This window comes from Nestor notabilis, unplaced genomic scaffold (assembly GCF_000696875.1).
Source record: "Nestor notabilis isolate BGI_N333 unplaced genomic scaffold, ASM69687v1 scaffold19131, whole genome shotgun sequence".
Taxonomy (NCBI): Eukaryota; Metazoa; Chordata; class Aves; order Psittaciformes; family Psittacidae; genus Nestor; species Nestor notabilis.
This window is the reverse complement of record NW_009915368.1, coordinates 18,025-31,134: the sequence shown is the minus strand read 5'-3', so window position 1 is coordinate 31,134 and position 13,110 is coordinate 18,025. Positions and strand designations below refer to the sequence as shown.

General features: G+C 43.9%; 1 protein-coding gene across 1 annotated transcript in view; it reads left to right on the top strand.

Annotated features, from left to right (window-relative positions):
• DOCK5 (dedicator of cytokinesis 5) overlaps nt 1–11,564 on the top strand; it is a 57,119-nt gene extending 45,555 nt beyond the window's left edge. The window contains exons 42-51 of the mRNA XM_010024114.1: nt 26–110; nt 801–887; nt 1,343–1,519; nt 3,679–3,762; nt 4,470–4,607; nt 4,716–4,882; nt 5,579–5,756; nt 8,078–8,216; nt 9,635–9,750; nt 11,466–11,564. Of these exons, the coding sequence (XP_010022416.1) occupies nt 26–110; nt 801–887; nt 1,343–1,519; nt 3,679–3,762; nt 4,470–4,607; nt 4,716–4,882; nt 5,579–5,756; nt 8,078–8,216; nt 9,635–9,750; nt 11,466–11,564 (1,270 nt within the window). The remainder of the gene's footprint in view (nt 1–25; nt 111–800; nt 888–1,342; nt 1,520–3,678; nt 3,763–4,469; nt 4,608–4,715; nt 4,883–5,578; nt 5,757–8,077; nt 8,217–9,634; nt 9,751–11,465) is intronic.
• Nucleotides 11,565–13,110: the final 1,546 nt, after the last annotated feature.

Here is a 13,110-nt window from a genome sequence, read left to right as displayed (position 1 = left end):
CACCATTTACTCTGCTTCTTTCTAGCTACTACAGAGCAAATGAGGTGCAGCAGTTCACACACTCCCGACCAGTCAGGAAAGGAGAAAAAGATCCAGACAACGAGTTTTCTGTGAGTCCCTTGCTTTTGGTGCCAGTTGTCTTGAGTGTCTGAGTTCTATGCATTTATTTTGTTGGTGGCGTTTTGGGCACCACTGTCACTTTCCCCCCTTCACCTGGGCAATGAGGTTTGGTATTAAAAATACAGGAGAAACAAAGGGCTGTACTTCACATGGCAATCTTCACATAAAGCCAATGTGATAGTGTCAAGGGGCTCCGCAGCTGAAGTTGTAACATTCAAAATCCTTGATCTAGAATCCATAAATATTGTGCTGAGAATAATGTAGCTATCCATAGGGAGGCCAGCCTCTAACCATGATGGATCAGTTCAACTTCAGGCCAACTTCTAAGGTCTGAAGTGCAGAGTGAGCCTTGGGTGTGGTGTCATCACCTTTGTCCTTGCTGCCTATGAGGTGTAGTGTTGCTCACGTGCAGTGTTTGGGCATGTTGCATGTAACTCTCACTGAATATGCCATAGTAGCAATCCACGTGGAGGGTAACAGCCTACTGCTGCTGATGTTGATACCATTGAAATAGAGGTGGTGTTTCTTGCAAAAACCCCTGGGTTCCACCCCAGAATCACTGTGGAGGTCCTGCCAGCTGGTCCTGGAAGCCTGGCTCTGTGCTCTGCTGCAGAAGAGAATTAAATTGCAAGACCAATATTTTCCTTACATCTTGGAATTTTTTTTCCTTCTCTAACTAGAACATGTGGATAGAAAGGACAACCTACACAACAGCGTATTCATTTCCAGGCATCCTCAAGTGGTTTGAAGTCAAACAGATTACAACGGTGAGTTCTGCACGTGGGTTGGGTCTAATCCCTTCTAATTTGTCTCTAAAGAGTCTTGCAACAGTGAGGAGTAGTAGTCCTTCCACTGTTGAATGTGGTGCACCAGTAACTTCTACTTCAGATAAAAGCAAATGTCTGCTTTCTTTCATGTGCTTGTCTTTTTATGCCATTCTGCAGACAGCACTACCCAAGGCAGCAAAGTTGTGCATTGACTCTAATGCTTGGGAGAGTGGTTACTTCTGTAGCATAATCCACAGTCAGCAGCCGAGTCCTAAACTGTTGTTCTTTTAGGTTGAGGTGTAAGATCATTCTTGCATTCATCATGGCAAGACAGCACAGGGAGTCCAAAATCCTCTGCTGGAAACTGTTAGGCTGCCATTCATATATGAGGAGTTACTGAACTTTATATTCAGTGGGGGCAAACAAAGGTTTATTCTGTTTCTTCTTTCCCTCAGGAGGAGATCAGCCCCTTGGAGAATGCCATAGAAACAATGGAGCTAACCAATGAGAAAATCAGCAACATTGTGCAGCAGCACGGCTGGGACAGGAGTCTTCCTGTACATCCTCTCTCTATGCTCCTGAATGGGATTGTGGACCCAGCAGTGATGGGGGGATATACCAACTATGAAAAGGTCTTTTTTCACTTTATCTTGAGCTCAGTCTGTTGACCTCTGCAGTGTTGAAGACCTGGATTGAAGCCTTTAGTGACATGGTTTAGTGGCGGGACTTGGCAGTCCTGGGGTAAAGGTTGGACTTGATGATCTTAAAGGTCTTTTCCAACCTAGCTGATTCCATGGGAGATTTCAAGTTCAGTTTTCAGCTACTACTCAGATTTAGTGCATACTGTAGCTTATCTGTGTGTTCAGAGCTCAAAGAAGAGGAGAAAAGAAGAAAGATGAGAGGTTTCCTCTAGACTACATGGTGGGAAACATGCACATCTTTAGTGCTGAGTTTTAGTGCTGTGCATTGCCACAGCAATGAATGATCCAGCTCTTTTGGGCCTCATTTATGGCAGTGATAATAACATGATCCTACCTCATGGGGGCATTGAGGTGCTTGGTCAGCCCAATGCACAGCGCAAGTAACAAAGGAAAGCAAAAGAGCTCGTGTTTCTCCACTGTGCTAATACAGAGTGGTGAGGCAAATGAGGATTTCTGTTTCCAGCAGATAATCTGTCCTTGAAGTCTTGCAGCAAAGAGCAGGTATTTCAGGAAAAAAGCAGTATTTCCTATCCAGGTTTATTCTATGATTCAGTTGACTTCAGTTGACTTCTTCCCTTTTCGTGATGTTTAACTTAAGGTGTTTACTCCCAGTATCTGATGATGGTATTCCCAGCACAAAATACATTGCTTATTTCCATAAGCTGAGTGGATGGTGTTAAAACACATTTAATTCTACTCAGATGTGTTCAAGTCACATGAAATGAAGTGCAAAAGTTAAATGGGAGAGGGTCTGATTTATCTGGGGTCTAACTCTGCTGATTCCAGAGGAGTTGCATATGCTTCGCCAGGGCTGAATTTGGCCCTGAATCCTCCCATTTTATGAATTAAGGTTGACATAAAGTTTAGAATTACGAAAGTGGGAAAGCAGTTAAAATGAGGAAACACAAAGTATCTGAACCACATCTGGAAATACTCATTTCTACTTCATATTTTCCTATTTCAGCTGAAGATCAGTACAGAACATTTGGCTTTTGTGGGCGGCTAAAATCTTGAGTTTTAATTGTTTCATTGTAGCCAAAAGCCAAAGTCTGTGTTTCTAACATGCAGTTTCTTCTTGCAATAATTAAACACTTTCAAGAATAATCCTCTGGGACCTGCCCAGCAGTCCTTCCAGAGGCTAACCTCCTCTTGACATCAGCCGTTTGCAGAATCATGCCTCTAGGCCTATAAACACTTGTACATACAGCCCAGCTAATGGAACACAGAGCTAAGAAATATCTGCAGAGGCTGAAGTAGATCAGAGACATGTTTTCAAACCAAATGAAAAATTATTTGGGGTTTTATCTAGGAAAAAAATGAAATGAAATTCTTCTGACCAGGAATCGTGATACATTTTCAATGCACTTAATGTGACTTGGCACATTTGTAAGGCTTCAATCCAGGGAAGTGTACTTGTGTTTGTTCAGCTTCAACCCGAGACCAGGTTCTGTTGATTGAAGGTTAAACACATAAGAAGCATAGACTAAAGGTGCTTTGTTGAATCAAACCATGAGTCAAAAATCTCAACGCAGCCTCTATTTCTACTGAGTCTTTGTGACAAGTCCCATGTGACAATATTGTACGTAAGGGTTTAAATCAGAGAGCTTAAGGAAATTGCAGGCGGGAGATGCCCTGTTCACCTTTGTGCTGCTGAGGTTGTTGGCGTGTCGTGTACTGTAGGTCACCGAGTGCTAAAAATGAGACTTTTGAAAGCGAAAACTCAAGAGGCTGGATCTGCAACATGCACTTGTGCAACAGGTGATGTAACGTGGGTTATTCAAATCAGTGCTGGTTTACGAGAAGGAATTGGAACTGAAGAAAACATTCCCAATGAAGTGGCTTTTCTGCATAGGTGTGTTTCACTGAAAAAACTAGTAGGTTTTTCATTAAACAACAAAAATGTCTCTTTTGTTCCCAGTTCTCAACAAATAACCATGGTTCTTTGCCCCACAGCTTTGTGTCAGGGCAGGATTTGTCTTCACAGTGAGGAGTAATGGCAGTGAATTGCTTTTAAAGCACAGGTACCTTTCACTCAGAGTTAACAGCGAAAGCAATGTAGTGTCTCTCTCATTTTCTCTCTCTGCTTTCAGGCCTTTTTCACAGAGAGGTATCTTCAAGAACATCCTGAAGATCAAGATAAAATTGAACTGCTCAAGCAACTAATTGCTCTACAGGTATTGTAGTGGGAAAGAAGTGGGAGCACTATATGTGCAGTTGTTTTTCCAGCATCATAGTTTTGGAGAGATAATGGAGATAAATGCTATAAGAACAATCTGGAAGCTGCTGTATTCTAAAATTGTGGCCTAGAGTGTTCCATGTGCCTTGTGTTGTTCTAAATGTGGTGTAGATTTATCCCTCATGAGTGTAACAAAACAGCTTTTACCTTTTCAGGGAGTCATCAGAGCTGATGTTCTGTCAGTCTGAGCACTGAATGTTGCCTCTTTTGACCTGCAGAGCAATGAAAAACTGCCCTGTTTTCTTGCAATGCAAATTGCATCCCTACGTATTCCCACACAACAGGGCCCAGTTAAAGCTACCGCACAGTCACACAGCTTCAGGGGTTAAGAAGTGATACTCCAACATTTAACATATTCTGTTTTCTAAAGCAGAATGTGGAATCTGAGTGGGGAAGAGAGAACCACAAGTGTAGGTGGGGAAAGTGTTCATGTTTCTTGAACACGTGGAGCTCAAACAGCCAAGATACGAGTCAGTAGCTGAGCTTCCTTACTGCGTGGCTGCTTTTTTTGCCTCTGCCAACTCAAAGCACATTGATTTATGTCCTTTAAGTGTATCTGAGATGTGGAACGTACATAGAAAACTCCTTCCTGAAACAGGAGAGCTGATTTGTCCTTTCATAGCTTCTTTTAATTCCTCCTTTCAGATGCCATTGTTGGCAGAAGGGATTAGGATCCACGGTGAGAAGCTGACAGAGCAGCTGAAGCCTCTGCATGACAGACTGACAGCCTGCTTCAAGGAGCTGAAGAAGAAGGTGGAGAAGCAGTATGGAGTGATCACTTTGGTAAGCATACCTAGTTGTTTAGTGTTCTGCCTTAAAGAAACTCAACTCTCCCCTTTCCCACTTGCGAGTTAGTGTTACATGACTTATCAGAGGCATGTTTCTCTGCAGCCTCCCTCCCTCACCGAAAGGAAGCAGAGCAGGTCAGGCTCTGTGGTGTTGCCATATATCATGTCCTCCACGCTGAGACGGCTCTCTATCACCTCTGTGGCATCTTCTGTGATCTCTTCATCTTCCACATCATCTGACAGCGCGTCTTCCAGACCAGGTTCAGATGGGTTAGTAATCATCAGCTTTTACATGTGATTTACTGGAGTGGGGAGATGCCTTTGCCAGAATTAATTACTCTTAAAATGAAGATTTATTCCATACACAATAGGGATTCTTACACATGTAAAACTTTAAATTGAGGCCAATGTTGTTATTCCTATTTACAGAGAGGGGGTTTGAAGCACAGCTAAGGATAGTTCTGGGAATTGACCATTTCTGAAGTCCCAGTTATCTATATGATACTGAAGAGGGATGGAGGCAGTGTATTTTAGATGCACACTGTATTTCTTCCCCAGGAATGCTGGGAAGCAGAGCTGTAAGATACTACAAGGTAATCCAGTTTGATGTGGTCTGCAAAGAGGTGCATAGTTGTATGGTACTTGTTCCACCTACCTATTTGTAGCGGCCACACATGGAAAGATTTCCTGATGTCACTTCTCTGTACGTGCAGGTCTGGCATTTTATGCTGAACCTTTTATCTGCTCTGCAAGTAGATAACACTTTATCTTGTACATAATACATGATACTCAGATTAGCCAGAGGAACTTAGGAGCACAAATCTCACTGAAAATGCCTTGGTCCGAACTCAGTTTTTTGCAGTAATCTGTTATTCAAACTAAGAGATCAGAGCTTTTAACAGACAGCACTTTACATGTCTGATGGATTAATGCTTCATGTTTTTTCACTCTCGGTGTGGGCCACAGATCTATTCTGGAACCTCTCTTGGAGAGAAGAGTATCAACAGCTTCCAGAGCTGAGGAACTACCCATGAAAGATGATGGTGATAACCGGATTAGCAAACTGAAGCGGAAGGAGTGGAGTATTAGCAAGTCTCAGGTTATTGTAGAGAAGGAGCCAGAAATGGAACTGACTTCCAAAATGGTAAATAAACCTTTAAAACCCAGCAATAATAAAATCCCTAGCAGGAGCTTTTAGTGTTTCCATCAGCCATAATTGTCATTGGGAACTTCATTAAATAGTGGGAGGGGTTCAAATACCAAAAGCTTTGGTCATCTGAGTCATTCTTGCTTTTTTTTAATGTGGAAAACTTGTGTCACAGACCCAGCTGCAGTTTGGCTTGTGGTACACATTGGAAGCATGAGGCACTGATGTTTCATCTAGGTGCTTAGTGCCCTTGATTCTGGTAGGAATGGAGGACTGTGTGATGCACTCAGCACCATGTAGAATTGTTCTGTTTTTGTTGGAGCAAGCAGACTCTGCGAGCCCACTCAGAAAATCCAGCTGTCAAACCAGATGTTCAGCTGCTGTCAGTCAGCACCACTGCACTCATCGAACGTACTGCAAGGTGAAGATCAGTTTGATAGACTGGGGAGTTGAAAAAGAAGGTTTGGTACTTAGGTCACCAGCTTGGGACTTGGAAAAACTGGTTCTTCCAGTGTGTACTCGGCTGCAGCCCTCCTGCGGGAGGCCGGGAGTGTTTGCTCCTTGAGCAAGTGATTTGCAAGAGGAAGAGAAGAGAATCTCTGTCCCCACAGGAGTGTTGTAATGGGGAATATGTTGGAGGCTGTTTGGCATTAAGGTTGACAGTGGGATTTAGAATGAACACCTAATACAAACGGATAAGTTTCAGCCCAGAAGTAGAGTTGTTTGACCTTGGAGTATTATCTTGATTGATGCAAAGACTACGTTACCCTGTCAGAGAGTATGGTAGAACTGGGCATCTGAGTATTTAACCTGGTGGTTCAGTGATACTAATTTGACTTAACGCAGGCTGTATAAACAGTGAGGAAAACACAAGTTCTTCTGTTTCCCCTTTTCTCCCAAGATCTCAGCTGAATCTGGCAGGAACAGGTTATGCTGCTATATATTCAGGAATTCTCATCAAATCTGAGGGATGCTGCCAGCACTTGGAGCCTGCAGAATCTTTATAAGAAGGGGGAAGGTGGTTCTAGAATCATGTCGTTTGGTATTGACAGGCTTTCAACCCCAGAGGAGGTTGTAAGTGTTAGTGGTTCATGAGACTTGGCCTTCTGCCTCTGGAAGAACTACCCTTGAATTCCATGGGTTTAACCCACAAACTGTGATATCAGCTGCTGATCACTTGATAAAGTAAAACTAGAGGGAAAAGATCTGGGGGAATGCCCATGGTGTCAGCCAGTTCACTAGGACACTGCGGCATGTCTGTCCAGGGCTTTGCATTGCAGAGAGCAAACACCCTTCTCCCCCCATATTTCCAAGGCCACGTTATGTGTGTGGTCAGCTGAGCAGTCAAGGGTTATGTTCATGCTCAAGAACATTGCAAAGTACATCAAGAGCTGGTGTTTGTAGCTGGTCTGTTTGGAGCTGCATAGTGCAGCACAAGATTTGGACAGCCTGATTTTACACAGCTCTTGACCAAGCTGCTTTAGAGCTGGAAAGCCAGAAGGAACCAAAGGCTTGTGGTGTGTCCAGCAGCTTTGGTCTTTGCAAGTTTTATATTCACCACACCAGTGTATGGTCCTTTCTGTGCAGTGGGAAACACTGAACTGCTCAGTGATGGAGAATTGATCTCTCAAAGAGCCCAGTGAGTTTAATTACGTGTGTGACAACCTTCTCTGTAAAGCAATCAACTGATATTTAAAAGGACCATAATACTCGAACACTGGACTCTTGGGACATATTCAGATGGCCTCATTATTTGAATGAAGAGCACAGAGGACATGTGTGACACTGGAAGGAACTGGGACAACACCTCCCAAGTCCCAGCTGTAAGGCATTTGTCCTGTAAAGCCTGGAATAGTCTTGTTTCACAGCCCTGAGGAGCTGGATGATACTGACGGTCCCAACTTGCACCCAAATTTCAGCTGTGTTTTCTTCTTGGAAAGACTTGCTCCCCTCCAGACCTGTTCACAGAACTGCAGGTCAAATGCAGCAGTTCTTCAGCCTGATTCCTTCAGTCAGGGAAACTGGCATCTTCCCTTCTCAGTTAATACACTAAGGTCATTAAAAGCAGTTTACTATTGCTACACAGTTAGTAAGGTCCCACAGAGAACTGGATGTGTCATAGGAGCACAGTGAATACCTTTTGACATGGCTCAGCCTGTGCTGTGCTTTCACTCTTAACGTTTCACCTGAGTGCACCTTTCTCTCTGCGTGGCTTTTCTGGAGCGTGTTGATGCCTCTGTGACAGGTCTGATTATCCCATGCGTGTGCAGCAACCTTGCTGACTTCTAAGGGGTTTGTTTACTCTCTGTTTCAACCAGGGCATGTCAGGAAAAGCACAAAGGCCAAAGAGTCTTCAATTAGGAGACAACAGACTGACTTTGCTTCAGGGTTCCTCACTCCAGCAATCAACACCTCGAAGCCCACCACCCATCACTCCCAAAACCCCAAGAACCCAAAGTAAGTTCTGTTCCGGAGCAATCACCAGATCCTTCGGGGCAGTAGTAGGAATTACTACGTGTTTGCTGAGGTAACCTCACTGGGGAGGGAGGGAGGAACTGCTCTGAAGTACTTCACAGAAAGTGACTCTGGGCTGCTAATATTTGCAGGCGTTTTTGTCAGATAGCAGGATTTGGCAGTGATATCAAAGGCACTGCACTCATCCTTGTGACTTACATATCGCTCGTTACAATCAGTACATCAGATGAACTCCAGAGAACAGTTTTTCAATTTCTTTCTTGTTTCCTCCTGTATTGACTTGAGGGAAGATATATTAAACCCCAGGGAGAACATCACATGCAGTCAATGTAGATGCTTGTAAATGCATCAAGTCAGGGGTTACAGCACATACTAGAGGAATATCTCCTGTGCATTGACTGGATGGAACTGCACCAATCCAGCATGGTATTTTGCATCAGCTCTATGGCTGAGTTTTCTCAGCGAGCCCTGAAGGCTTTGGTAACTCATGACCAGGAACTCCCATCACATGGCAGAAAGTTTCAGGAGAAGCTGCTCTGCAGCTTGGAAGCTCAGCTGATAAATGTGACACCTAAAAGAGGTGGAGTTTATCATCAGCAAAATGAGTATTTTCCCTTCCAGCAGGCTCTGTAGTTAGTTCTGAAACAACAGATCAATATGGCTACGGTAAAACTACAGCTGTGGTGTCACCACTTACAACTTCCTTTCTCACTCTACTGCTCTGTTTGAAGTTCATATGTAGAACCTGACTGTCCTTCCTCCTATATGGACGTAATTCAGAGTCCAACGTAGAATATGAACTGAACTAGCCTAAAACTGTTGTGAGAGGATTAAAACCAAAAACTACAGATCAGACTGGGATGGAGTGGGGAGACAACCAGAAACTCAAACAAATGCAGGAGTACTGCATGAAGAAAGATCTGTGAAAGGAATTTGAAACCTCACTCTTGTACTTAGCAAGTGGTTTTAATTGCCTTCAGTAGCAGGACAGCTTCCCAGGAATTCTTCTGAAGTTTGGTCCTTATCTGTTCCATCAATTGGAGTTAAAATCAAAGTGAAATCTCAGGTCGAGGCCCAGGCTGAAAGGAAACCCCACTGAACATTGCAGATGTGATAATGGATTCAGTTTTCTCTCAGGCATGCACTTTTCACATAAGCTTAGATTCACTGGATGAAGATAGAACTCTTCTGGGCATTTGAAACTTAAGGGAGAGAGATCCAACTGTGCCTCTACTCTGACATAGCCATTCAGTTTTAGCTGCTAAAGCAGAGAACTGTTAGCAGATCAAAAGAGAGATTCATTTAATATCTTGTGCTTAACATTCTGCACGGCCAATCCCATTTCCCATTCCTATTCCACCTACTTGAATGTCTCTTCTCATTACTGTTGTTGCTTCTAGGTTTTCCCTCCTTGCAAGCTGATGGACTGGCAAGTGCTGGCTTACAGAGCACCCCACCTCCCCCTCCGCCCAAGAGCAAGCCCTATGAGAACAGCAACCCCAGGAATTCTGTGGAGGTAAGGAAATGAGAGCTGACATCTCTTTGGAAAACAGCTTTTGAGAGAGAGACACCAGCGGAATTTTCCAAGCTGCTCCTAGGGTGGTGCTGCTTGAAACTTGTCTCATCAGTTTACTGGTTCACTCCCTGAAACCACAAAAGAATAAGAGGGTTTTTGCTTCAGGAGAAGGCTGTCAAATGCAATCCCTTGGTTTTGGGTTCCAAGTGGGAGTTGTGTTGTCCTTGGTTGGGCAAACTGTGTATGAGGGTGGGAAGATCTATTGGAACAAACAAGCACAATGATTGAAAAGTTTCAAAAGCAGGATCAACATAACCCAGCACTGTACTCTGGTGCTGAAAAAGAAGGGGAAAGAAGTTCACACGTGTTCAGAAATGGTAACTGCCTCCTGCTGAGTTCTTAGCTCGGAAGAATCCAATTTTTCAATGTGTTAGTGACTTAAACCAAGTCACAGCCTTTTTCTCCATTTCATGAAGCTGATTTCCTTCTAGGAACATCAAATTGCCACTTTTTTTTGTGCTCTAAACTAATGTTTCTCTTACACTACGGGATTCCAAACAGCTTGGCAGATACTTCACATGCAAATACTCTTGTCATTGTGTCAGAATCGTTTCATCTGCCCCTGAACTGGAGGTGCTCCTGATAGGAGACTGTAATTGCTTAGCAGTGCACAGCAAAAGAAAGCATCCTTTTGTAACTGTGAGAGGGCTGGATGTCTTCCCCGGTCCAATTTGCCAAGAGGATTTGTGGAGTACTTTAGTGAGATAAATTGGAATTTGACCAAAAAGAATTGAAAGAGTGATTGCTCTGACAGCACAGGAAGACAGCAAAACTGCTGATCACTTAATTCTCTTAGAGAGAGAGACAACACTGGCATAAAGCCTTGAAGCATGGGATAAAGAGGAGGACTTTCTACTTTGTCCTTCATTTGGTCAGCATTGACTGAGAAGAGGCAGCGTAGCTGCTATAGGTGGTGTGAATAGTGGAACCATGACAGCTCGAGGGATGCTCTGGAAGTCGCTGCTTTAAGAGGATTAATAAAAGAGCCTCCTTCCCTTGAGTCTTGTAAGAAAACTAATTACTAACGTGTTCTGGCTTGCAACATTGACCTTGGCTTGCAGCCCAATGCAGAGGATTCAAAGGCACTAAAGAGAGATTGTAAAAGTATTTTCTGAAAGGTTTTCTTGAAAGAACCCACTAGAGCAAAGAACAGAAACATCCTGCAAGCCCCTGTGCTGGGCAGGAGGCTGTGGCTTGCTGTAGTAGACCTTCACTTGCTGCCATTTAATGGAGTTCCTTGTACCGTTCTAATTTGGAAGCATCTTGCATCCCTCTGACCCCTACTTGGTGCAACTCATCCAGCCTGCAAGATAAACATAGTTGAATTTTGAAACCATAAGGGCCTTTCTACTGATAAACAAGAGTGGGACAGAGGCACAAATGGCTCTGACTCGAAGTCAAACTGCAGGTCAGAAGCAGCTGAAGGGTATTCTAGCTACTAAAACCTATCTGCTTTTGTTAGCTCCAGGGCATCTGTCCTTGTTTGCCCTTGTGGTCAACTGCATATAGTACTGAGAGGCTGAATTCAAAGATGTGGTCCTGAAGGAAGCATCAAGCAGTACAGAACCTCATGTATTTCTCATTTCATAAAGCATAATGCCTTAACTTGCTAGTAATGGTTTATTTTAATGTGTGGTTTTGTTCTGTCTTCTCAGGTTGCTCCACCACTCCCCAGCAGACGTGAAGCCAAACCTCCTCCTCCACCCCCAAAAACCAGGAAATCCAGCGTTGTCTCTTCAGAGCAAGGCTTATAGTGAGGATCAGCACTTGCTGGAGCAACAGCAAGCACCCAGAGTGAAACGCCTGCTTTCTTTTTACTGACAGTGCTGGGACTCTGACCCAAACCAGCCAGTGATCTCACCTGCCATTCCACTCACTCCCTTTGGAGTTTTCTTTGGGAAATACCAAAAGGAACTGTTATTGTGACTGTGTTCCCTAACCTCTGGTTTACCTTTCCAGTACTGAGACACTAATCACATAGCAGGAGAAATCACCCTGCTGGACTTCTTCTCTGTCTTAAGTCTTGTCTGTCCCAAGTTCTTTCACTGATGCAATTTCAGCAGCTCATTCCTAGTGTAGATCTGTCACAGTAGTGATTTGCACCAGTGTTTGGAACAAGGTAAGCCACACCAGCATGTGTCCTGCAGTGTTTTCACAGAAGTTCATTACACTTTACAGCTGCACTTCCCTCCTCCTGTCCCTGTGGCATAGCCCAGCCCTGATCTGCATGAAGTGAAACAGATCACAGCCAGCCCTGAGTTGTGAAGTGTCAGCTCCTGGGATGTCAGGTGCTGGTGTATGATGTGCAGTCTCCAAAGGTTCTTGATTGCAGGCAGGGACCTGAGCATTGTTAGCAGAATATGGTCTTTTTTTTCTGCTAGTCATCGTATGTATTGCAGATGAAGTGCAGACATTCTGCCTTCACCTTAAATACATACATCTACCATCTCTGCTCTGAGTAGTGGCAGTTGCTCATTCCCAATGGAGGGTTTAGGTTCACCAGTACTTTGTCATAATTTCACTGTTGATTCTGGTTTTAACACTAGAGAGCAGTTGATACTCCACCCTGAATTATGTTACCTACCTGGTTTGTGCTTTCGTCTGGGGCTTGGTAGAATGTTTCATCTTGTGCTTTTTAATAGGATGCCAAAAGGTGCCTCTCACCAGTAAGTATGTGGGAAGAGTAGAAGCTGCACTGGTGCTAGCACTGTACTGGTACCAGCAACTGAGAGGATGGAGTGCACAGATCTAGCTATACATCCTGACCTCAGAAACAAAGCCTGACAGTTACTGTAACCTTTACTTTGGCTGGATAAATTCACAAAGACATAGCTAATTCTCATCCTGGTTTTTCCCTGCACCCATTTGTGGCAGTACTTGCACTTTGTTTTCTAGCCTCCCTTAATCTGGGTTTTTAACAGCCACTGGGCTTGAAGGAGCTGTTTAGATCTGGGATGCATGTGGAAGACTTGCCCATTCACCACCTAGTTCCTATTGCTTCCTCCACCTCTCTGGAGCTTTTATTTCCTTGGACAATGAGATCATGTGTTTAATTTCTCTTTTACTTATTTATTTCCTGCTCAGTCTGAATATCAGCATCAGTCCTTGTACAGAGAAAAAATGGTACAATCTTAGGTTTGAATGTTTCTCAGTTCACATGATCCATGCAGGAGGTGGCTGTTGCACCCTGTTAGTGTGTCCTCACAGTTGCATAGTGAGCAGAAACTCAACACAAAAACCACTGTTATTTCTGGACCAGACAGGCCTCAGACACAGCATCCCTCTGTGCCTGAGCTGCCA